At 43.6% G+C, this 26,252-nt stretch overlaps 1 protein-coding gene across 1 annotated transcript in view; it reads right to left on the bottom strand.

Annotated features, from left to right (window-relative positions):
* GALNS (galactosamine (N-acetyl)-6-sulfatase) overlaps nt 1-26,252 on the bottom strand; it is a 45,356-nt gene that overhangs the window by 13,572 nt on the left and 5,532 nt on the right. The window contains exons 4-12 of the mRNA XM_035566208.2: nt 25,794-25,896; nt 22,922-23,065; nt 21,041-21,107; nt 20,782-20,909; nt 19,807-19,946; nt 18,493-18,596; nt 12,222-12,358; nt 9,511-9,613; nt 1,100-1,221 (exon numbers count right to left, since the gene is read on the bottom strand). Coding sequence (XP_035422101.1) covers nt 1,100-1,221; nt 9,511-9,613; nt 12,222-12,358; nt 18,493-18,596; nt 19,807-19,946; nt 20,782-20,909; nt 21,041-21,107; nt 22,922-23,065; nt 25,794-25,896 — 1,048 coding nt within the window. The remainder of the gene's footprint in view (nt 1-1,099; nt 1,222-9,510; nt 9,614-12,221; nt 12,359-18,492; nt 18,597-19,806; nt 19,947-20,781; nt 20,910-21,040; nt 21,108-22,921; nt 23,066-25,793; nt 25,897-26,252) is intronic.

Genomic DNA, 26,252 nt, shown 5'->3' with positions numbered 1-26,252 from the left:
CGCTGTATAATGTACCTCTAGGGTGCTCGTCTGTTAAGTGAGAGAGAAGTGAAAATATTTTTCCTCCCCTTCTCTCTCTAGTGAAAACACTTAGTGGACAGCACAGGCTCAGTTCTTTTGGAAGTAATGGAGCGAGTCTATCCACTCAATTATTTAAAACAGTTGAGTAATTGCAGCCCTGTCAGCTCCGAAAACATCTCTCTGGTAAAGCTGCTGCACAAAACCATTTCTGCGCAGGCAGTCACAGCAGCACTGGTTTTCCCTTTATTTACTTCCACATTCCCTGAGTCAGGGCCACTAGTGAGGGATGAGGCTGCAGGCCTCTGTTTGCATCTTGTTCTGCCAGAGGGTAAAACTGAAGTCAGCGGAAGGCGGGAGGGAGGTGGGGACACCTTGGCAGCCATTTTGGAGATGCCAGATTGATGTGTGGACTGCGCTGGCTGATGGCTACATAAATCCTTACAGGAATCTCTCAGGGCATGGTGTGTGCTGGAGATAAATATTACAATAGTAGGCTTATAGGCAAATGGATTTAGATAGCCAGGAGAGTCCGGAGAGGGAAAAGGATTGGGCAGAAAGTCCTTTTGCAAAGACTGTCTGGAGAAGCTCCTTTAGCAGGGGCTAGGAAATTGGAAGATTACCCAATTTGCCTTCACAGATTCCAATGCAGCGCATAGGAAAAACACCATGGGAAGATCACTAGATGTTTCTTCCCTAGCCCCAAAACGCACTGGGAATTGCAGTAGACTAGCTCCAGTGCACACACTCATGACCACTGCTTCGTTCCACACCTGCCCTTTACTTAGTTCCTGTTCTATCCAAAAGCAAATGTTTTGCCTCCTCCAGCAGGGGTGCTAGGACACAGAACAAGAATCACAAGCGGAGCCATGGACATGCGCACATCCATCTAGCTCGACCAACTGAAAACATTTGGTCCTTTTTATTTACTGTTCTCACTAGCGATAGCTTTTTTGGGACAGTTTTCAAGCAGATTGTAAAAAAAACAAAACCAAAAACAAACAGCTATTGAGGCAAATGAATCATATAAAGCATACACTGACAGTGCTGAGGGTTTGCACATCTTTGTGAACTGGCTCACCTTAATGGGTACTTTTCTCCAGGGTCCCTCCCCAGATGGAAGAGCAGCGGCAGTGTGGTATGCTCCTCCTGCGTATGCGTTGTCACTCCAGAGACGTTCTGCCCAGGGCAGAAATCAATGCCCTGCAGTGAAGAGAAGAAAATAGGTCATCAAGGGTGAAGCAGGTGAGGGAGCAACATTTTAGCTGGCGCTGCTTTCTTCAGCATCTTGCTCCAACATACCCACAAATCCCAGAATTAGGTTAAGCCCAGAGAATCCACTATAGTCTCCAAAATGGATTCTGATCTGATGAGGTAAAACAAGGTGACAACATCGGCACTGTACTGACATAAAAGCTGAAGCAGGCCTTACATTTTTGCCTTATAAAAAAGTAATCTCTATAAAATATTCATTAAAATGAAGTGGCAAAACGAAAGACAAAAAACATGAAACCATTTAATCATAAGAATTTTTCATGGGGAAAGCATCTTCCCTCTTTGGTTTCCATGGCTTAGAAATAAACAGATTCAGATCATATGGCAATTCTCATCAAAAAGCATCAGTTTCCCAGGGGAAAGACCTGGCCAAACCAAGGCGCATCACCCTGAGAGGCAATAGGCACCCGCCAGACTCCCTGAAAACTTGTCATGCCATCAAGCCTGATGGATCTGCTTCACTGAAGAGCAAAGCAAATCCGGTTAATTTTAAAGAAACGGGTGCATTTGCTGACCTGATTTACAGCACCTCAAAGCTGGCATTGAGGCACTCACCTGGGATCGAGAGCTGTGCTGAAAGAACTGCGTTATGCCCAGAGAGATTCCTGTTGCTAACATTCAAGTCTACAGGGTGAGAGGCTGGGACTTCCCCAGCAGCAGCAGCATGAAGGGCACAAGGGCTGGGACTCGCTGTTTGCCAGCAGCAACAGGTTCAAGTGCTCGGTGGCTGCCGAGGGATAGAGCGAGCTGTCTGCTCCCAAATCCAGAGCAGATGCAGATCTGCCCTCGCACGGCTCGCCAGGCTGCGTCTCCCCAGCTCCAGCCGGTTATTAGCCAGATGCCAAGCTCCCTAATAACCCAGAGCCTGGTCTGGGGGGCTAACAGAGCTCATTTAGCCCTGGGAACAGCAAAAAATGTAAAGCGCTCATTTCACTGAACAGAAAATAAAGCAGGGGGCCCCACAGACCAGCAAGGGCTAGCACCGAACGGACTTGTTAAAGCTCGGTTTTACAATTCCAGCTGCCACGCTGCGCCCTTACAAAGCCTCAAAATGCCCCGAGACACGGACAGAGACGTGGAGAGAAGGTAAGTGGGAATATTTCACTGGAGGTGGGAAAGCAGCTGCAGGATTTGCTTATAAAACAAACTGAAAGGCTCTCTACAGATGTGGGTAGGATTTGATTGGCAAACAATTTTCTAAAAATATCCCGTGTTTTTAATGGACAGCTGGTCAGTGGAGCAGTTAATATTCTGCTTTTCAATAAAGCAAGAAGGTTAGAAGCCCATAAAATCCCATTTATCTGCACAGAGCTATGGATTCCTGACTCACTGACTGGAAAAATAAGAGAGTTGCTTGATAGGTTGTAGTGACCGACCAATAATGGACTTTAAATGGATACAAAAATGATTGACCTTCCCACCTTCTGATGCCACAGGCCTCTGAAACCGAGTGAAAAATAGATTATTTTTTTTTCCAAAAGGAACAGTTAATGAAAAGGTATCAAAGCCTACATAACATCCAAATTATAATTTGGATGCAAATCAAACAAGCGATTTAATTAAGAGCCTGCTAATTGGTACAATACTCTTCAGCTGCAAATGAGTTAGTTTGAAAGATTTCAGTCTCCTGGGTATTTGTTTACACATTGCTCTGTTTGCATTTCGTCTTCTGCTCCCCGTGGCTGAGGCTCCAGAGCACAGCACAGGCCACGTCCCAGGGACTCCTCGGAAAGGTGCTGCGACACCTCGCCTGGTGCCTCCAGCCAAAAGCTGTCCTCCTAATCTGAACAGCCAATGCCCTGCTCAAAGGTAGTCTGCTGGGGAAAGCCAGAACCAAACCTACTGTTTTATGACACAGAAATAACTCTCCCAAAGCGCTGCTGAAACCACACTTTAAATTTCCGAGGCTTTCCAACTTTATCTCCACAAATATAACACGCCGTTATTATTTTTATGTAGTGTGTGACTGCTAATATCCAACCGACAGAGACAGCTCAAAATGCTTTCTACCCGGTCATTGGCAAATGAACAAAGTACAAGAAGTAAAATTATAATCCTCACACCCCTGCTATCAAGGCACTGCCCAGCATCGCAGTAAGCAATGCACTTAGACTCAGCTGGTGGAGCTTGGTCTTCTGCCCATTTGACAGAAAAGAACGTTTAACTTATCATCCACAAGCTCTACTTTATTCTGATTCTTATCTCAAAGCATTTTCAGTTCTCAGGGTGGAAAGAGAAGTCAGCTACACCAGCAAGCTGCAAGGCTGGGATCCTCGGGTCTGGATTGCTTTTATTTTCTGGAGCCAAACCAGCGTACACTAAAGCTGCCCGAGATGTGAGCAGCATTTAACGATGAGACAATGCACACTCTGGAGCATCTGGACAATGCCTCCAGTTGCTTGGAAAGCGTGCAAATTTGGTCACGGGTGCTGCTGGGGGAGGGATGTGCCAAAGCCCTTTGCTGGGTTTTGCTGGGAGAGCTGGAGCTGCCCTCCAGCTGGGCAGAAGGGAAACCAGCTCTGCTCCCCCGTAAGGCTGGAGCACAACAGACCTGGTGAGGGAGGGGAGTCTCTTCCTGTTGGTGATGGTCACTAGACGACCATTTTAAATCACATCAACGTTTTCAATCATTTCTTGCTCTTCACTAAACTTTTTTTTTCCCCCTTGTAAAAGCCTGATCTGACAAATGCCCTACAGCCTCTAAGGACACTGCAGGCTTTACCAGTAAATACAGATGTGCCAAATTCTCAGACGGAGAAAAGCCACCTTGTTCCACGGGCAGCAGAGGAACTGTCCAGATTTACGCTGGGCGCTGGCTCAGCTTCTCTGCCACTGCCAACAGGACGGCAACTTCCCTCAAAAGTAAAGTTACGTTACGCGGAGAAGAGCACAGAGGTAGGTGGACATGCCTGCCTGCCCACCAGGATAACAAAACCCCACACAGCCACCACTTTGCCCGTTATTATTTGCGTAAAGCTCTTTCTTTGGCAGACTGTTAATAACAATATGCAGGGGATCAATAGCCAGTTAAAGCACATGCCTAATATTTCACTCTGCACACAATCCAAGGTAATTTGCATGTTTACAGTAACACTGATCAAACAAAGTAGAAAGGTCACCCTGTGTTTAAGCTTTTCTTGGAGCTTTCCTCCTCAGCTATAAAAGCATGAAAGCCAAACCAGAAGATCCTATCTAAAGCACATCAGCTCTGCTTCTACGGGAACCAATAAAAGAGCATCAGATGGCAACCAGAAGTATCTCGGCTTCTGCACCAGAGCTCTCGCACAGGCAGTGCTTTGCACCACCGCGCAGACCTGTTTGCTGTAGGAGAAATTCCAGCGATCTTTTTTTTTTTTTTTTAAAATAAAAAATAAAAAAAAACCTTCTTGCACATCAGGTAAACCTTTCAGCGAGCACGTCTTTCTGCTCTTCTTCCCAGCAATTGTGTAACCTGGATTGTTTTTCCGTTCGTAAGATCTAGCGGCAATCGGTTGCACAGCTTATGCTTTAATTTCCAGAGCAAATGGACCACAGATGCTATGTCAATATAGACATGAGACAAATACAGCCGGTTGCCAGTTTGGGCTCTCAGCCAGGCGATGGAATCACCACTTGTGTCAACGTCAGCCCTCTGGCAATTCGTCACCCTGGCACTATCCCAGATCGCTCCGACTCGACGAGCGGCTGCGGATTTCGATAGCGGCGCAGCAAAGCTGGGGTCCGTCTCCTGGTCAGGTCTCCTCGCCCCACCACACGAGACCCAGGGCAGCAGAACTGTGCTCATATTAGAGGGAGAGAACAGTTAATTAAAGCCAGGAACGTTGTTTCTCCCTTGCCACGCTTACCAGCTTGCCACGGCGCTGTTAAGTGGCCGCTCTCACTCCCCTGGCAATTCCCAGCGAAAGCCTCGCAGGCCGGAGCTCTGAATGACCAGAAACCTCCGAGTGTGACTGCCAAGTTTCAACCCCGTCGAACAAAAATTGCTCCTAATGTGTTAACCGTCTGGAAGAGACCCCAGAAGATGGGCAGATCGGCAAGCCTCCGTCGGCTCTCAAGCAGAAGCGATCAATGGCTAGCTCATATGCTCAGAGGACCACAATCAAATGTCATTATTTGTGAGGTTCTACTTGACTTCACATCCCCCTTGCAGAAAAGGCTTTATCGATCCCTTCACGCTGACGAGAAGGGCAATCAGACAGACCGCGCAGGAATAACCCCGTTGGCATTTTACATTAAAACAATAGGGTCTTCTCACCGGCACCTACCCCAATCACTTAAAGACACAGGAGCCCTTATGAAAAATCACTGTAGACTACTAACAAGATACTAAGCTGACAGCAGAAAGGTTGATGTTATCAACCACTCTCCAATGAACCAAAGGGCTTTTACCACGATTTTTTTTTTTAATTTACTTTTTTTCCTTCTTGCATCACTGCTCCTGGAAGGCACAAGAGCTATTCTCTGCTGGATAATCTCTGTGGCAGGTAGAGAGAAGGAGATCTCCTTTCTTCTGCTGGCTCGTACTCCCCTGCCTCCTCCACACAGCATTAAATTAGGCAGTTCAGTTCCTGAAGGGCTCGCTGGCTACTCGGGTAAAGCCATAGAGAATACCCATTTTTTCCTCTTTCAGGCCCTGCCGTCCAAACAAGGACGATCAAATGTCCCTCTCCCTTCCACCAACTGGACAAGACAATAAAACCACTGAGCAATCAGTTTAGGAAGCTGTGCACCCAGCCTCACTGCTGCGACACCAGCAGCAATAAACAGCCGTGCACGAAACAGAACGTCCACACACGGTATTTGTCACCCACTTTGCAACCCAGTAAGAGGCTCACGTCTTGTGCTATACAGGAGAGGAGCTCCCCAGGTTTATCCTTAGTTCATTCTTCTGCAGCATCAGCCCTTCTGCCCCGTGCTGGGAAAAGGCCGGTCACATCACTGAATTCTGCCTGGGTGCAGTGTGAAGCCAGGGTACAGCTCTTGTCATTTGCTGTATTTCCCGAACGCTGGAGGACACACCTGTCCCAAAATCTGCTGGAACAATGCTCCACAGAGCACTTACTCTCACTTCTGACGAGTGCTCCCTTCATGCTTCCAAGAGACGAACCATTCAAGCACGCAAGTTGCCTAAGTAATCACGTTAAGCCAGCACAAAAGACGGCACCAGGGTGTCCTCCAGCACTGAGAAAGACTGTAAGAGCTTATGAGAGGAGTCAATTAGGAAAAATTGCTTGGGGGTTAAAAAATAAAAAATAGGAGGAACAGAACAGCACACTTCAGCTTTGTGAAAGACAACAGATCTTAATCCCAAGCCATAAGGCAGGGGACGTGGACCAGTAAGGGCATACTAATGTCATGGGAGTCTAGGACGACCATAAACCTGAGCACTTCTCATGTGGGACCTTTCCAGTGTAAATATTCCAAGTGCCATATAGAGAGAAGAATTCACACGCCTGTTATGCTTTCCAAGGCTTTGCTTTCTGTAAGCGGCTTCTCTCTGTTAGATTTTTTATTTGTACATACATACTTTATTACTTAACTAACTTATACCACATTCAAGCGCATTGCTTTCCAGGTTAGAGGCCAACGTTGCACACATTCTTTCTAGTTAATCCTGAAAGGCCTGGTAGTCCTAAACTGACATGACTGTGCTCAGACCCAGGGCATGCAACAATTTCACATTTTCCAATATCAACATGAAAATGTGATTCTGGATGCTTTCATGGTATAATCTCATCCAAAAGTCACACAAAAATGCACAACACACGGATTAAAACCAGTGCAAGATTTCTGTATCAGTCACCGATTTCCCGCACTGCCCATTAACAAGGGAATTTGAAAGCAAAAGGAGGTTTGGCTAAAACGCGCAATGTATCTGTCAAAATAATTAGATACTCAACTACCCATAAAACAAACCTTTAAAAAACTGCAGACAGCTGTTTTGACATATCTGGCCAACTCCAGCCCTCTTCCAAATGAATGACATGCCAACCAGATACAGCTATTTATTCCAGCTCTGAGTTGGGACCCTTCGGACAGAAAGGGTTTTACATTTGAAAGTTTAATAAATCTTTAAAATGGATTCACACCGAGGTAAGCACCCATGAAGATCACGCAACTAACAAGGCCTCATTAGCTGGAGTTCTAATGGGATGGCAAATCAAATTTATCGAACAGCAAACCTGACGACAGGCAGAAATTCTAATGCCACACACGCATGTATTGAAACCCACTGTTCAAATGAAATTAGCAAACAAATCAGCCTTTTTGATTCTGGCAGAATAATTTAGTCCAGTATCAAAACAGCTGAGAACACAAGGCACTGAGAGAGGCAACCATATCGTAAGGTGAGAGTACAAAACTCCTCAAACAAGGCTCAGAACTGCGGAACTGCTCTGCATTCTGATTTATTTCTATTTTTAAACTTGCAAGGCTTGTAATTAATGGCTTGAGGACATGAGGAGAATTGGAACAAATTTCAGCCTCAGCTTCCTCTGCGTGTTGTTAATGGCTAGTCTGTCCACTAATGTGCTCCAATTTTACCCGCACCAACCACATGCGATACAAGCTGCAGGAAAGCAAGTGAATTTTTAATCATCTCTCTGATGTACAGTATAATTGCTGACTTTTATCAGACAGTAGTTAAACAAAGACTCAGAAAGAAATAAATATTCCTTAATTGCACAACTGCCATTTCTCGCAGTACGAGAGCTTTTGAAATGAGTAACCCGTCCCCATTATCACAGCCACACACATACTCAGACATCTACAAATACGCTTAGATCAATGCAGATATTTATTTCCAAACTAGGTGTGTAGGTGTGTGTATATGCATATATTACAACAAAAAGCAATTAGTCATGTGTGACATTATCTTCCAGGCACATGGGAAAAGCACGCCTGAGCCCATTCCTACACCTATACACACGGACACAGAAGCTCCCAGTCTCTCTCACCCAGGAAAATCCTCCACACTGTGCCACATATGACATATGGGCTTTGCTCACGTACAAACCTAGACAAATACATTAGCTCATTTTATCCGTGCAGTATTAACATTGACACAGAGCGTGCAACGCATTTTGAGTCAGCTTTCCTCCCTACTCCATGTAAAACAGAAACTTTGACTCCCGGAGCAATACAGCCCTAAAAAGACAAACACACACATTTACGGCCCTGAGTGTAAATGATTCCCTCGGAGCTGATGCTTCCTTCTACCTCCAGGACTTCCCAATGAAAGAAACCACGCACTTTTACATCTACAAATGTCATCAGCACTTATTTCTGCACCTGCGATGCCTTGAGGAGCCACCGTAAGTTAAAAACCAGAAAGACATAAATCATACAAACAATCCCTCCCCAATACCAGCCTGCTGTCAAAATTGCTGAGAGCTGTGCCGTAATACATTTAGTTCATGTCTAATGGTATAATCAGCAAGGCACATGTGCGAACCTACCATTCAAGAAATGCCCCAGAGTTTAGTACCCAAGTCTGAGGCAAGAAAGACACAAAAGAAGAAAAATAACAGCGCTTACCATCTAATTGTGAGAAGATCAGCGAGGAAATTACAAAAGCAGTGCCTACTTGGCAAACAAAATATAAAACATCTTCCAGAGTGATATGGGCTTGCAAAAAGTGCTGGTAATAGATTAAACATATGTACTCTACTGTTTTCAGTGACTGATGTTCTTTCCACTGCATGGTCCCTACAGCTTTCCTTTTCCCATTTAGGAAAAAGGAACAAAACCAAACAAACACCAAAACAAACAAACAAAATTAAACCAAACCACAAATCACATCCCTACTCCATTTATATAGTTCAGGGCACACTCAGTCTTTTTCACCAGATATCGCAAGGTACACGATCAATTTGCTTCCAGACTTTGTAAGGATACACGTGAAAGTTCAGACTTCAGCAGGGAAAGAAGCTTAACATTAAGGAAATTTAACTGCTGCTTAAAGGGAGCGCCACATAAAACAACTTAAGACTTTACTCATTTTCTCTGTTTGTCTCTGACTTCAGTACAGGGGTGCTGGTGACACCAGTACCGTTAGATCTGATAGCTCTTAAGAGGCTGTGAATAAAAGGCTGGTTTGCAAGAGCTCTGTGACGTTCCCCAATTTAAAACTCCTCTGTAAATGGTTATTGCCCCCAGGAGAATGACCAGGGAAGGGGAGAAGGAACGAGACACGGGTGCGGGTTAGCGTCCTGTTACCTTGCTGTACTCCTCCCAGGAGTTGCTCCAGGTCCAGTAGTGAGCCTTGTAAAGCCCGACTCTCACGGCCATCATCTCGTTGCCACGATAATAGAATATGGGCCTGCAAGGGAGAGCAGAACTGCATGAGAAACACCAACATGCCGGGCCTGGGCAGCTGCCGCCGCAGCCTTGCTGATAAGGGAGACAAACACTTTAATGGCGTCTGACTTCCGATGCAGCTATCAGTCAGAAACAGGCTGCCTCCTAATAGTCTCCACTGCAAGGTTTTCAATTAACATTTTTTAAAGTGTTCATCAAGTTGAGAGCTCACATGGCGCAAGAATGAAACATTATACAGCTTGGCTGCCAGTGATTGTTAATCCTTGAACTATCAGACCCTGTTATTTCCTATAGAGCACGCCGATTTAAACACCAAATGTCTCAGAAGTGGCGTGCGTCTGCCAGAGAGAGAAAAAAAATAAGGATTCACAGAATATGCGATGCTTAGACTCCTCTTTATGGCAACACCAAGATAGATGCCGTTCCTGTCAGAGAGACAGGATGGCTGGGGAGGACACCAGCTGCTGACCTGCTCTGGATGTCATCTCAGAAAAAATTCCATGTGAAAAAAACTGGCAACCAGCCACACTTAACTCCTGTCCGTTTGCTTTCCCTCAACTTCCCTTTGCATCACCTAAACGCACCACTGAAATCTGCAAATTCTTCCCTAAGGTTCTCCTGATTACAGATCCCCCATGCAGAGCACAGTCTGCACCCAAGTACGGGCACTACCTGGGCATCCCAGCACCACACTCATTGGGTTTCCTGATAATGTGCTCTCATTTTTTTGAGGGGACAGTAAAAAATTTTACGGAAATGGCCGATCTGCAGGAGAGAGGTTTGATTTGTTGCTGCAGCTCATCACGCAAGGACATCAGACACCGCTCTCTCCAGCTGTTTCAGGCTGCTGACAGGATGAGACCACAAAGTTGCTTATCACGGTGGTAAGGGCGTACATCTTTGTCCTTGATTCAGGTGGCACTAGGTAAAAACTACTCTCTAGCGATGCCACCTTGAAAAAGAAGTCCCTATATACAAGATAAGATTAAAATCTCCACGTCTGAATGACAGGAGTGGCCTTAGATCTCTTCTATTGTAAAATTGTAGCCTCCCCTGAAGGTTCTGTGTACAAAAAATGAGCCTTTGTCCTTTGTCAGCAGGAACTGCTCCTGAACGAAGGGGAAATGCTGTTGCTCGCAGTGCCCAGTCCTGCATCCTAACGCACCCGAAATGCCTGTGAAATACGGGCAGCTTGAGAAACGTGATAAAATGCAGAACCCGATCTAAACCAGTTCCATTAACAAAATAAAGCGCCCAAACAAATACGCCACACTTGAAAACACACAGTCTCCTTTTTCGTTGCCATAAATACTGATTATGTGACAAGCTGCATGTACCCATGCGATTGAAGGTGTGCGGGTTAGGTTTGCATTTAAAAAAAAATCCATCTTTGAAAGAGGCTTACACCTTATACTCAAAACTCTGTTGTTACCAACTTATTTTTCCTTGATTGCTTTATCCTTTTAAAACTTAAGAAAACCCACAACACTACAACTGCATCCTCTGCAAAGTTTTGGAGGCTCTTGGAACTGTGACCTCCCATTCAGGTCTGGGGAAAAAAAATAAAAAGCAAGCTATCGTGCCCTTGAGTGACTATTACTGTAACACAAATAGCACTGCTGCAAGAGATTGGTGGCTGCAATGAAATTCTCTTTTATGAGAAAGAAGCAGCTCCACAGACTTTCAGATGTAAAGATGGTGACAGGCTGCGTCTGAGGAACATGCAACACCTCCTATCAGCCACTGGATGAACTCTCAGGTAACTGGCACACATTTCTTGCTTTAACAGACAAAAAGGAGCTTTATGGAACAAAGGCTCACACCCAACAAAGAAAAGAATTAAAATACGTTTTGCATGTGTATGTTTTCTTGTTGTGTCACAGACTAAGAATATGTTTGTACTCAGATTTCCAGGGTGCCAAATTTCTTACCAAAATCAGAACTAAAAGCTTTCTCTTGACCTCCAAACCTTTCAAAGAGGGCATCGAGGATATTTGCTGTCAAATCTCAGCGCCTCTACCCAACTGCTGACAGTACTCCTCCATGCTCATAAAGATCCCAGGTCTTTAATCCAAATATATCCTTAGAGATCTTTTCCAACCTGAATGATTCTCTGATTCTACAAGCAACCAAAGAACCAGGACCTCGGGAAGAGGTGGGCTTCTGGCTCACCTGCAGCAGCCCAGCTTTTAACTTCAACCTCTCTCAAGCCGGAACTATATTCTGCAAAGAGCCGGCATACTCTTGGATGTTTTTCCAGTATTAAAAATGATGTCTTTGCCCCTACCCAGGCTACAGTTCCCAGACTTATCTCCCTTGTTGCCATACGCTGTTTCAGGGATCCCTGCTAACCCCCTGACATTTGCATCTGTCCCCAGACTCCACTGTATGGCATACGCTGCGTGTCAGGAAATGTCACCTCCACTTGCTCCAGCAGAGGATTAATTCACAGTGGAAATCTCTGGTGCTACCTCACTTCACTGAGTAGGAGCAAATATGTGTCAGCTCAGTTTATTAAATATTTCTGTAAATTTATTTAAAAAATAATCCAAGTTTTGGCACCACTTCACTTAAGAGGCAAGGGTCGTAGCTCTGGGCTCGTAACTAACCTGTCAATTAGCTTGCCCTGCAAGATGGCAGGTAAAAGGTCGATGCCGTCAATCTGTCTGTCACTCGGAGGCTGCAGACCCGCCAGGGAGAGGCTGGTAGTGAAGAGATCCATCACGTTGCCCAGCTGATGACTGACCTGAAACATCAACAGAGACGCTTTTTGCGAAAAGACCTTCAGTAAAAGCTATAATGAGAGAGGCTGGTTTCCTCTGAAGAAGAAGTATTGCTTCCTGATCCGCCTTCTCTGCTAAGCATCTTTTAAGAATACCTCCCTCTGCAGTCCTGCAGTCACCAGCAAACCTCACATTAAAATAAAAACGAAAGGAGATGATTAATATTTCTTCATTTCCAAAAAGCGTTTGCATTTTGTTTCGTTTTTCTCTTTCTTCTCACTTCTCTCCATGTAGCCACCTACAAGAGCATCTTTTTGCAGAGTTCAACCTCATTTAGCAAATTCTGAGTCACTTGTGAATTGAAAAATCAACATTTAAAACAAGGAAAAAAGAAAAAAAAAAAGTCCTTGATTTGTTCCCTCACCAGATCATCTCTGTAGTCCAAAATACCCTGAGAGGGTTTGCAGAAAGCACAAGGATAGATGGATAATAACAAAAGAGCCCAATGACTTCATCTGCAAACCATTTCCAACAATTCAAGAACTATAAAGTTGTGGTATTTTTAGTATATATTTTAATAAGGGAGAAAAACATCTGGTTTTGGCTCCAAAGGAGATTTACAAAGATTTTTGTTGTTGTTGTTTTCTTGTTTGTTTTTGCTTTAATTGGAAGCCATACTTATCTCTCTGGTCTTATTTATATTTTAAAAACTTAAAACTCTCTTCTGATTCTTTCTGAAGCTTTGCTCCCATCCTCCTTGGGGTATGCTACAGTTATCTGTAGTAGAATGTTTAATTAGCCAGCGACACAGTAAATGGAAGCAGATACATTCAAATCAAGACCAAGAGCAAGCATGTTTAGCACCAGGATGCACCAGCACAAGATGTGACATGAAAAGAGCCTTTTCAGCCACACCACTTGTTCAGAGACAAGAAGCCATCTGATACGAGCTCGCATCTGTAAGTTCAGAAGCACATTCTGAGTGAAACCCAAGTCCTACCAGCAGCCTCGCTAATGTCAGTGTGAACATTACGACGCTGAGACTATCAAAGTCTTTTTATCTCTGAATCCTCTTTCTAGTCACAAACAGACCCCCAGCCTGGAGGCTGATACTAATTATTAGAAAATGATAACAACTGATAACATGATAAATGAGCATTGGCCAGATGCTGGTTCCCTTCCTCTAGAGAAAAAAAATAAATAAAAATAAAAGGGAAAATGCTATTTTTGCTGGGATACTAAGCCTTTCATTAAGGGGCTGGGCTGAACAAAATGAACATTTAAAGGAAGAATTAGCAAGTTAAAAAAAACCTGGAGAAAGCAACATGCAGGGAACTGATTACAAGTTTAACATTACAATATCACATTACTTGATTACAGCAATTTCAAACTGTAATGGCTTTCATTCATCAAAAAGTGTTGGCAGGAACACACAATATTAAAGCTGCATGTAAGAATGCTTTCACAACTCTTACGAAGCAATCAAAGTGCAAAGCTCTAAGCTCAAGACGAAGCCCTGACCACGAAAAGCCTTGCCCAGGAAGGCAATTGGACCAGTGGACCCCGATCAATAGTCTTGGGGAAGGTCTTGGGCATTAAAAGTTAAGCCTCGTTCATGGACCTTGCTGCATCAGGCAGCCTGAAAGGCAGCGATGAACAGAGACGAGCCCCCAGATCCCTCACAAGAAGCAGATGTACACATGGAGTTCCCTCTCTGCATGTGCAGAAGAGGATTGGGATCTTCTGATTTACAGCTGTGGAAGAAGAAACAGAACCGAGCCCTCCAGTGGGGTAACCCTGCTTCTTGCTGTCCCTGAGGCCATTTGGCAAACACAGACCGCGGGGAAGAACCAAAGCTGGCTGGATCATCTACGGGACACAGACACCACTGCTGCGTGCTCCTAGCACTGCCTCCTTACACAAGCTCCTCTCTGGTGTCAGGCACATGCTCAGAAGAGAATGAAATCCTAAAAATCAGTCCATACTGGTTCAAAAAACCCATCAGCTCGCTCCTTCCAGAGCAGGACAGCTTCAGGAGCCACTGGTGCTGGGAACGCTTCTCTCTGTCTGAAGTCAAAGGGCTCAGGGTCTCAGCAAAGATGCTCAGTCCCTCGTAGGCTCATCTGCTGGCTAATTTCCCCCAAGCACGTCTTCGGAGAGCTGTGGGGTCAGCAGAGCACCATATGCAGAGCTCGGAGTCTAATAAGGAGCAGATCCGGCACACGCCTGCTCCCTGGTTCCTGCCACGTCAGGCACAGGCAGGCTGGTGTCCGAGACTTTTTGTAATTAGGCCTCTCGCAATTTATACGGCAAATCCAAAAGTCACTTTTCCTGTTGTCACCCCATTCCCTCGCCCCAACCTTTTGATAACAAGCCGCGAGAGGCAATCACTGACCTGAGACTCGTGCCTCTAATATCACCTAATTTATATATCGCGCTGTGACAATCCTGTGGGGCCACCCCAGTCTTCTTGTACTGGCCCTTATTAACCATAACCAGATGTAGATGACTCTCTTTAATCATCCAATTACGTTTCTGGTCTCAGACAACATTTTTCCATGAAGCAGAGAAAACTTCTTAAGGAAATTAAATGCCCATGCCACAGCCACTTGGATTTATCTGTGCTCTGCAGCACCACGCTGAAGAATGGGTGGGGAAAAAAGGTTAATATTTATATAAAACTTTGAAGTATTTTCAGAGAAAAATAAAAAAATTACCATTTTCTCCTGTCAACAGTGCTCTTTCATTCTAGTTGCCTTTCCCTTTTTTTCCTCCTTTTCCTTTTTAAAAAAAATAAAATAAAATCCAGAGAGGGCAACAGCCCAGAGAAAATAAATAATATATATATAAAAAAGAGTGAGATCAGATATTGCTCGTATCAGTGAGAAACAGCCGGTATTACGCACGTAAGAACGGATTTTTCCCCCTCCTTCCCCCCCTTCTTTTTAATAAACTCTCGGTATACACATAACGTCTTTAAGAAAATGAAATCCTTTTGCTGTGGGCCACGTTGCTAGAAGAAATAGTCACCACTGCTGTTATCAGTGCTTTCAAGCTTTAACTCTGAATCAAAGGCGACAATTAATAAAGTCGCCCCCACCAGGAATGGAAAGGAGGAAAGCTAAATATTTGAAACTGGGTGAACAAATGTCAGGGTGTTTTTAAATAAAATCCTTTTACAGTTATCACAGCGAGCAGACCTGATATCCCTGTCTAATTCAATTTCAATTTGCGCCCCATGGGAGATAGCGAAGAAAAGGTTGCAATGCTGTCTTTGGGTTGATATGTTCTTTTCTCCTTCAGGAAGCAGGCACGAGAGAGGAAGGGGAGGAGGGCGAGGGAAGAGAGGAGGAGGAGGATTCAAATACCAACAGAATATGATTTTTTTTTTCCAGCTGGATCCTTCCAGAAGGCAGATGTGATGTGGGGAATGCTGAAATGCTGATTTGTTGTGAACTCACCTGGAAAACATAGCTGAGGAAGAAACTGCAGAAAGGCTGTTTGTGTGTGAATAAATATTCCTGATGGGGGACCAGAATTAACTCAATGTTGATGCCAAGAGCAACACAGACTCCCGAGGCATCCCTCTCCCCAAAATAACTGCAAGTCAGCCGACTGCACCAATTACCCTCCCCTCTATCGATATTCTGTCAAGTGCTCACAGCCCTGTCACCTGACTTCTTTTGTTTATGCAAAAAGGTGCTCCTTCCTTCAAATAAACTCACGTACCCTTTAACAGCAACCAAACAAAACATATATATATATATCGATAAGATTATTAACAGGCTGCCAGGTCCCATCAGCGGGATGAGCCTTCCAGACAATAACTGGATTTCACTGGCCTCAAAATTCTCTTCTTCTGGCTGCAGCTGTGCCAGCTGAAATGGCGGCTGGCCCACTGCCTGCTCTCCAAAACCTCCGTGGCTCCAAAACCCCCATGGCTGCAATGGAGCAGCCACTCAGCGGGAGCAACCCCAGCGCAGGACGGATGAGCTGACCCTTCAAGCTTTGCATCTGGCACTGCTGAGAAGCTCTGTGCTTCCAGCCCGGTTCGGGGCACCCAACCCTTTTTTTCCATCAACTCTTTCGAGAAGAAAAAGCAACGAGGCACTTTGAAGCACTTTTTCCACGTTTTACACCTACTTGGACTACACACCGCTTAGACAGACTAGTTTTAACTTGCAGTCAAGAAGATATTGAAGCTACAGACTCTGTAAGATATAAAAAAGAAGCCAGAAATGTACTAGCAAACATCTCTTCACTTACTAGGTCCAAAGAGGAGATTAAGAAGCGGCAACCACAGACACCCTACATGCTAGAGAAGCATAAACTCTATTTCACAGAAGCAATGCCATACCTCTCACCTGCAGTCAGTGCTGCTGTGGGTATCACTGCCGGAGCCTCGACAGCAAGAATACAAGCAGAAAAGACATATAAGTAGCTATTACATATTTTCTTATCAGGAGCATCACACTGGGGGGTTCAACTTGGAGCAAAGCAGCGCATCCCAGGGACACGGTTCAGAACAGGCTTCCCAGGGTACCTGAGTGAAGTCCAAGAGGACACCTGGGATCCGAACACCTGCACACGCAGGCACTTGGCAGGCACAAACTGGAGCCCGGGATAGGAAGAATTTGGAGTTCAGCACATGCTTAAGTGCCAAAGATGATACCAACGGTGGTGCAGGAGGGGATTCTCAGGCGCGTACGTGCCCCATAAGCCTTACGCACGCTCTCCAGCCTGCTGAGCATGCATGTGTTTGTCAGAGCACAGCCCTGGTCAGTCCCTCTGCGTATGCAGGCACGTTAACTGCACAGAAATGACCGTTCACAGAAATTCAGAAAGCAGCTTCAACTGTAACCTCAAGCAGGAAGCCATGCATCACACCAAGCTACCGGGAAGGTTTCTCACCACACAAAGCTTCATCTGCTACACTCTGGCTACATGCATAAGACTACCTGTAAGAGTGGTACCAGCAAGTTACAGTCCGAAAATGAACAGGCACACAGATTTCTCTACTCATGTTCCTAATTACCATTAGAGTTACTACAATGGAAAGAATTTTAAAATTTGGTATTTACTTGTCCTCATTTATAATGCATGTTTACTTTTAGCACATTATTCAGTTTGGACATGGAAAACAAAACAGTCGGCTTCAGTTTCATGTTCTCATATGCTAGCCCAAGGCTGTTGTACTTGGCTTGTAAAGACTTTATGGAAATGTTTAAATTTAAACAAAAAGACTGTTTTCATTTCAAATTAAAAAAATAATAAAATATCCTTAGCAGGTTTTGTGAACTCTAAAAAGCCATGAAACCAAACTACCCTTGTACCCTCAGCTGCAGATCTAAGATATCTGATGGTATTCTCCTAAATGCAAATGATAAATTATCATTATCCTGACTCAATTAAACCACTGAAAAGGAATGCAACTCAGAAAAATAAATGTTTTATTTATGAATAGTTTGCAGTCTTGAGCACAGTGCCCAGTTAATGAAGTATCACATTCTTCGGGGATGAGAGGTGCTCACAAAGGGGAGGGAATCTGTATTATTTACTATGAACCCTCCCTGCAGAAGAATTGATTGCATCTTTCTTTAATGAGAACTGGGACGAGAGAGGCTGGTAGTACCACCAGAGGATTATTTTGAAGTGATCATATCTGAATTTGTGTACAGGCAGGAAAGAGCAATATTCTGGTATCTAGATCTCCCCAAGAGGAACTTTTATCGAACACCAAAGCAAGAGCTGCAAGAGTCAAATCACTTGATACTTCAAAGCACAGAGCGTGCATTTTCACCATGCGCGTGCTCTACACTGGGACACACATCTGTGTTTATACTTCTATTTGCTCAGCTATGTAACCCGCTAAAAATACTGCGGTCCAGAAGAGTAAAGGGTTTAGACCACGAAGACAAAAAGACCAGGCCGTGTGGTATTCACAGAAGTGTTGATCATAGACACTCTAGATGCAAATTTGTGATATTGAACAGGAATGGCATTGTTCTCGAGGGGTAGCATTCAGCTCCTTATTTAGGCAAGTGGCTGGACTGACATGTTAAAAGTCAGATCCAAAGCCCACCGAATCCAGCAAGAACCTTTCCGTTCATTTCAGTTCACTTAAGGCTCATCAGAATCGTTAAAAGCAGATACTCACTCCTCCTGCAGGAATATGTCCAGGCCACCAAGCAATAGCTGGCTCTCTCATGCCACCTTCAAAGGTGGTTTGTTTGCCACAGAGAAAACGACCATTGCTTCCTCCTAGAGAAGGAAAAGAAGCCATAAAACCCACGATACGTCAACAACGTATTTCAAGGGGACACTGTCAACTACAAAATTTTTAAGCTAGCTTTAAATGAATTTTCATTTCTGCACGAATCCTTCTTCAAATAAGATGTCCAGAGCTGTTTTCTTTAAATATTCCTTTACGATGAATTTTAGGAGCGTCTTTTCAGCGCAGAGAGAAACTTGACAATTAAACACAACTTGCTATCAGCTGAACAAAGACAAAATAAAACAATCAAATAGAAAAGACTGAGACATTTTCCTTCCCTTTATGGATGTTAACTGCTGTTTGTGACTATAAGAAATCTGACACTTTCAGGAAGAAATAGTATTTTTTTTTCATAACCTTTTATAGTACCAGACCAGGATGAGATGCAGATACGAGAATGAAAAAAATAAGTCATACATTCCCTGAATGTTCCCTCTCAGAGACAGCAAGTGTTTTGCAGGAATATGGGTGTTTTTAACCCACTCTCACAGCTGAGCTTACTGAAGAGCATACAGGGAAGTCCTGCGACTGACTCCAGGTCACACAAAGTCAAACACAGTGGCTCAGCTGAAATCAGAACTCAGGATACTCTCTGCTCTGTGGTCTAATAACCACTAGACAGCCTGCCTCCAAAGAGAAGAGAGTGGGTTATAAAATCAATTTGCAATGACTCAGAGAAAAAAAAATCATTTAAACAAAGGAAAACGTGAGAAGTAACAATAAAAATACTTTTTCTTCCTGATAACTTTTCAGGAGACCTAAAGAGGGAGGGACTCAGACTGTCTGTAATTACTCAGAAAGTTCAGATATGCACCCGGCAGCTGGAGAATAAAAATCCTGAGACGTTTTTGTGCCTGGGCCTAAAAAAATTAAAGAATATTCACCCCCTGACCGAGGAGCACAAAGTGGAAATGCACACAGGTGAACAGCTACGCCAGGTTAGGCCAAAGTCCACTTAGCCAAGGATGCCTCCTCCACCAGTGATGAGAAGCAATGAACATAATAGACCTAACATCAGACTAACTCTAAGCGTGAACGCTCTGAACTTTGAGGCTTCTCCTTAACTGCACAGGGGATAAGGGAAGAAAAACAAAAAACACCAAAAATCAGGTACAGGTGTTCCCCCCCCCCCCCAGACATGGAGATATAAACCTGGATTTCACAACCCCAGTCCAGGTTCGTTCATTTGAGACTCACCTTGTTTAGGAGCTGAAATGAGCGCAGCCCCGTTATCAGAGGTGAAAAACACAAAAGTGTTCTCGCTGATACCAAGCTTTTGAAGATGTTTTAGGATTTTTCCAATGCTATCATCAATTTCCCGTACAGCATCCCCGTATCTGAGGCAAAAGTAGATGTAAAACATTAAAGGCAGCAAAAGAAGAAAAGTCTGATGCAGCATAATGTATTGCAACAAGCCACAATGCTTTTAGTGAGCACAATTTACACCTGGCCTGTAGAAGGAAACACTTCTTGTATGCATCAGGTACCGTGATAAAATTTACCAGTGTCACTGCAAAACCTGTGTCTCCTTCCTGTATGGAGCAACTTCTCCTGGATACTAAGAGTGAGCATTTGTTCAGATCGCAGCTACTCTTGGACAGAGACCAGCAATGGATAAAAGTTTAGCTGTAAGGTTCTCAAATATAGGCAACACCACTTTGCCGTTGTCTTGAAGCGAATCACACCATTTTTCTTACAGATGCTGGTTTGAAATCACACTCTCAGAAGCAAGGCTCACCGTAACTACAGAGCTACTCTTGCCTTCCGTAAAGTGCATTTTTCGTGCATGCTTTTCTACTTGCCCTTCTGATTTATAAGTTTTTAAAACAGGCACAAACCATACAAAGGCCTTCCAAAAATTCAACTATGCCACATACAGCACTTCATTACTCACACAACTGGCAAAGGAGCTTAGATTTCCCCCCTCCATTTTAGTCTCATGATCTTCATTTCAGATTATAGCAAAAATATTAAAAAAACAAGCAAAGTTCTCATTAACTAATATATATCATCATGTACTTCAGCACGCACATATACTTTTGAGAACTGATCTATACAGTTGGATCTAAGGAATGCAGCCTAGATTTTCCATTTCTCCAGCATATTAATTATAAATAAAAAAATAAATAATAATAAACAAAAACCACCAAAACACACAAAAACAAGACTTACAGTCCTCTCTGACTAGAGCCCAGGAAATGTTTGGAGGCATAAACAGGAGCGTGGGTAGCATCAATTGCCCAGTATAAAAAGAATGGCTGCTGGCTGGCCTGCTGCCGGCTAATAAAATCGAGAGCTTCCTGTAAACAACAGTAAAAATGAATTTAACAGAATCATCCTCTGCCGTCTAAGTCTCTCCAAAAAAAAAAAAAAAAAAAAAAAAAGCATGAAGTCACTGTGGGTTAGAAACCAGTACTAAAATAAATGGTACCTGTAGGTAGATCTGAGTCAAGTTGGCTTCACCTGTCTTCAGATCGATTTTGAAATCTTCATAATATCTTAAGATAAAATGAATCAGAGAGAAAAAAGAATAAAACTTAAGGAATATACAACACCAAAAAGGCTGCCCCTGCCTCTATTACTTATACAAGCAAGGCACTGCTGCTACTTAGCAAAAGGGTAAAAACATAACTTACATAACAAGCCAATTCTCTTCAGATATTTAAAAGAATGTCATCTTATTTTTTCTTATGGGAGAAAGCAGTGAAATGGCCAGATCTGAATTAATGACAACTGCAAGATTTGGACAAACCTGAGCCACTAGCTTTTCACTATTAAGCTATTAGAACATGGGTATAAGGCACTGCTCCTTGAATAGAGAGTTGTTTGATACGTGAGTAATATTTTCAGACGAACACTAAAACTTTCAGTGAGATAGAGCAACCCTGGAATCAGAAGTTGGGCTGCCCTGAAAACGTTGTGCTGGAAGCATCTTCAGACACCGATTATGCGAAGAAGGGCAGGCTGCAGTCCTTGTGAGAATAACGGTATGTGAAATAAGATGACACCAGGCACAAAACCAAATGGGTAAGAATGGTACATACTGCACGCTTGAAGCCTAGGCATTAGGCAGTATTAGGCAAACAGACAAAAGGTTACTACAAAACAGGCAGAGGAGGAATAAAGCAGTCTCTCAGTACAGAATGGAACCGGTTTCCAAGAGAAGTAGTGGAATGAAATCATCACAGGAAGCCTTTAGGGCGCAAAAGGATAAGCAAACATCTCTGAGAGGTACTCTAGAGGAGCTGCAATCCCTACATGGTCTGCGTGCAACTTGCAGGTTGGTCTTGGCACTCAGACTTCTATGAGACCTCAGAATCAAACATCTAACTTACTATTGAAATGAGCCAAAACTTCCATTTTAGATGGCCAGGTAGAGCTAGGGAAGATTCCTGCAAAAAATAGCTTAGGAGGAGTTTAGAATAAACTTTAGTAATCAACTACCACACCAAGTCTTTGAGGAGCATCGATACTGTCGAAGCAGGTCTTTATTTTCTCAGCTTTAACTGAAAAAGTTGAGTGCCACAATCACAACTGAGAAGCAGCAGGCACTGCCCAGGCAACAGTGCTTTGGTACCGTCTGCTGCTAGCATTGCCTTCCAAACCTCTTCTGCCCTCAGTTCGTATTTTCCTCGCCTTCTCTCCTAGATGTGAAATTCACAGACCTCCTGACAGTTAATCTATACCCTCCTGTTTCTATCTGCCTTGTGCATTTTTCCGCAAGGTCTTTCCTTCTGTCTTGGCTCCAGTGGAAATGACCATCCTTAGATTAGTTCATGGACGTTAAGCCAGTGGCTATTAAACTTGAAGACCTGGAGACAACCTTCAGTTTCAGGAAGATGGACAGCCATGTAAAAGAAAGACTACTCCACGCCTGTTTTCTTATACCCCTCCTCTAAGTACCCACTGCAGGTAGTTGTTGCAGAGCGATGGATTAAATCAGCTTTGCGATGGACTCTGAAGAGCCGTTCGTATGTTTCATGAGCTTTTACAAGCACCTCTTCTGCATCAGCTTACTGCTGAACTGCACAGCAAAGGGGGCATTCAGGAGCAAGCATCTTAGATCATGCTCTACAAGTCCTCTGCTCGGGGTGAAGCACCTGGAGGTCACTGGCCATCCAACCAAGCCCGGAACTCTACCTGATTCTGAAGCAGCTTCTCTTTTTCCCAATGCTTTTTCACTGAAACTGGTTTGCTACACTAGTACTTGTCTTCCAACACAGTAACATCGGCAGGGAAAGCAAGGAAAATGACGTTACCAGCAACTAAATAACGGTTTTGAAAACAACTGTCGGACAAGTAGCTGAATTACCTGCCAATCATTTCCCAGTCCCTATACACAGGGATATTGGGGAGTGCTCTGTTATCATAAGGTCCAAAATGGCAATTTGGGGATCCAAACCATTCATCAAACCCATGCCTCAGGGGATGGAACTGGGGCCTGTGGCCCAGATGCCTAGGAACAAAAGAAATAGATGAATTAAAGTTCTATTTTTTGCTTCAGTGCAGTACTCTCATCAGAATGGCATGCAAGAAAACAATCTAGAAGAAAAACTTCAAGCATTTTAATTAAATAAATGGCTGCAGAGCGTTGTCTTGATCTTTCTTGTTGCAAATGGACCCATGCAGACTCATGCCAGTGCTTACATATATCCCATTTTAGCCTACTGTCCAGTCTATTTTCTGTTATTTGCTTCTATTGGTGCCTTCTCTCATGCTGTCTTGGTGATCTGCAGTGATGGACTACACTGCTCAAAGCCATTGCAAAGATGCACGTAATGTTTTGTTGAGGATTCTGATCTACAAGTCACTTTTATACCACTAAGCTGTAAAAAACACACAGCAAAACTCATGAAACATACCATTGTATTTGCATTCCCTTTATGGAGTCTTTATGTTGCCAAAATGGTACAGAGAGACCTGAATGTAAATGAGAACGAGTTTTTTACACGCACGTGTGAACTTAAAGCATATTTAGCTACTCCTGATGACAGCTGCATTCATCTACGCCCCTTGAAAACGCTCCATCCCTAACTTCAAGCTGAAGTTCCCTTCTAATCTCTAACTTCTCAACTGCAAATTCTCTGTCTTGAAAATAAAGAATGCCTGTCCTTTCAGTCTCCAGGAGATCTTCGTGCCCAAGTGTTTATTTAATCATTGCAGATTCTACTCACAAGCCTGCATTTGCAACCTGTCCATTTTGTGCTATCGCTGTCTGCACGCTTTCTGAACATAAGGGACATAAAATGCATTACCTGAACTAAAGCGATCCATGATGTCATTTTGAGCTATTCCAAAATGAGTTAAAGCATAAAATAATCATCATTCCAGCTATGATCGTATCTTGGTGATGTAACTAAAACTGCAAATCTCCAGCACAGGACTCTCCCGTTTCCTCATTTATATACACAATACTACAAAGCTATTCCAGACTGTTTCCACAATAACAGGGAATAAGAGAATATTTTCTAAGAAAGCCCTAAGAGAACTTACAAAGCAAAAGAAGAGAAATGAAAAAGGTATCAAATAATTACTGAGATACAGAAGGTAGATTGTTCTCTCCCTTTTACAACACAAAAAAAATAGATGCAACAAATTCTAAAATAGTCACGGAAAATACTTGACTTGCAAACGTATAATTTAACTAGAAAACTCACTGTCACCTTGAGATGTTTTTAAAAGGGATGCTGAAAAGATACAAAATCTTCTACCGGAAAACTTTAAGATCTCTAAAAGCCCTAAAATTCTACAGGGAGCTAGGATGAGACTCCAATTTAACTATTGCACGCTGCCTTTTTTTTTTTTTTTCTTTTAAACATCTTTCTAGGAAGCAGGTGATGTTGACAACTGCCAGAGACTCCTGCTGTACGGTATCATTCCCCAGTCCTCTCCGGTACAACAGTTCTTGGGTCTGTAATGACAGCGCACTGCACATTCATATTTAGTCTGCTGCTTGCTAACAGCTGCAGGTCCTTCCAGATTTGCTGTTTTCCAAATAACTGCCTGGAACCAATCTGTATTTGCGTTGTTTATTTCTTTTCCCTGGGTGTACGAATTTGCATTTATTAGCACTGAACTGCATCTTATTGCATTCAGCCCACTGATCCGATTCTTCATGGCCACTCTGCTGTTTGGATTCGTGGTAATAAATAATTCACTGTCTTAGGTTAGTTTGCTTTCTTTCCAATTTCAGCAGCACGGGTGAATCCAACCACAATTCAGTCTCACTCTTCTCTAACTTGTTAGCAAAACTGCTAAGTAAAATGTATCCCATTACTTTCCTAAACAGTATCCCCCTGGTACTAATCCCATCTGAAGTCTCTTCATTAACAATTACGCTGTTAACCGAGCAGTACTCGTCGGGGGTCTATGTAGTTTTGAAGTTGCTATTTATACACTTATTTATTACAGCACTGTTCCAAACTGTGAATTAACTGTTCAGAGATCTCCAGACACCATGGGTTGCCATTACAGCCCACGAGCACATCTGAATTTCGAATGTTACAAATGAACCAGTTTTGATTCCTACGCCGGTAATTCTGTCTTTGTTTGAACTGAATACCCCTCAGGCTTTTCCTTCCCAATCCTTCGCAGACATTGCAAAAGACCTGCAAAGATTTTATTGTACTCTCGTGAAAGTCAATAAAGCCAAAGGACAACGTTCAGAGAGCACTGGGTCAGCCCTCCAGTTCTTTTAAAACACCCAGTAGTACCAGCTGTCCTCATTAAGTCCCTCCCTATCCACCCTGATCTTCTACAGCAGGTGAACAGACTTCGGCACAGCTCTGATATCAATCCAGTCGTCCTCAAGCATCTGCATCTCTGTTTTTGTACCATACACTCATCCAGCCAAAGACAAAAAGCACATAGGTGCTGAAGGCAAGTTCCAACAGAAAACATCTTGGCACTTCCTGATAAAGGTAAGTGGTGTGGTACATGGATGAAAGCACAAAGAGCTGCAGGCGTTGTATGTAAGCACGGACCTACGCGTGTACTTGTAATGGTAACACTCAGTTTGGAAATTGATCACAGCAGGGGGGAAGATTCACCACAAATTTCAAAAGACAGACATCTGAACTTCAAAACAGGCTTTCTCCTGCGCTTCTGGTTGTCCTGCTGCTCTTTCATGATACGTACACACACGTACTGAAATCTCAAAGCAAGAGATCTTAAAACAAGTTTACCATTTGCCAATGATCTTATTGATGTAGCCAGCTTTCTTCAGCAACTCTGGAAGCAGTAATTCAGAATCTGGGATTCCTCCTACTATATCCTGTGGTGTGTACGCTGCGTAAAACAAACAAACAAGAAGTCTTTCTGTCTCTTACAATCACTACAGCAAACAGCTCATGGCCACCCATCATTAGAAGTATTATTACTGGATCAGAAATAGCAATTAGTTTGAAGTTCCAGCAATATCGCTCTTTGGAAGTCTTCCCGGACCAGGAGATGAAGAGGACAAGTTGATTCAGCAAACACATGCCTCAAGTAAAGGGAAATCTCCATCTGCTTACACACCATGACCGATAAAAAAGGGGGCTGCCATCACAGAAGGAAGGCAAGGCCCTTGAATACAGCAGGGAGAGGGGTGAGGATCAAACAGAAAACGAGTGCTTTAGGCATCCATTGGAGTTGCCTTTAAT

This window comes from Cygnus atratus, chromosome 12, assembly GCF_013377495.2.
Source record: "Cygnus atratus isolate AKBS03 ecotype Queensland, Australia chromosome 12, CAtr_DNAZoo_HiC_assembly, whole genome shotgun sequence".
Taxonomy (NCBI): Eukaryota; Metazoa; Chordata; class Aves; order Anseriformes; family Anatidae; genus Cygnus; species Cygnus atratus.
The sequence above is the reverse complement of the archived record's forward strand: the minus strand, read 5'-3'. Positions and strand labels throughout refer to the sequence as shown.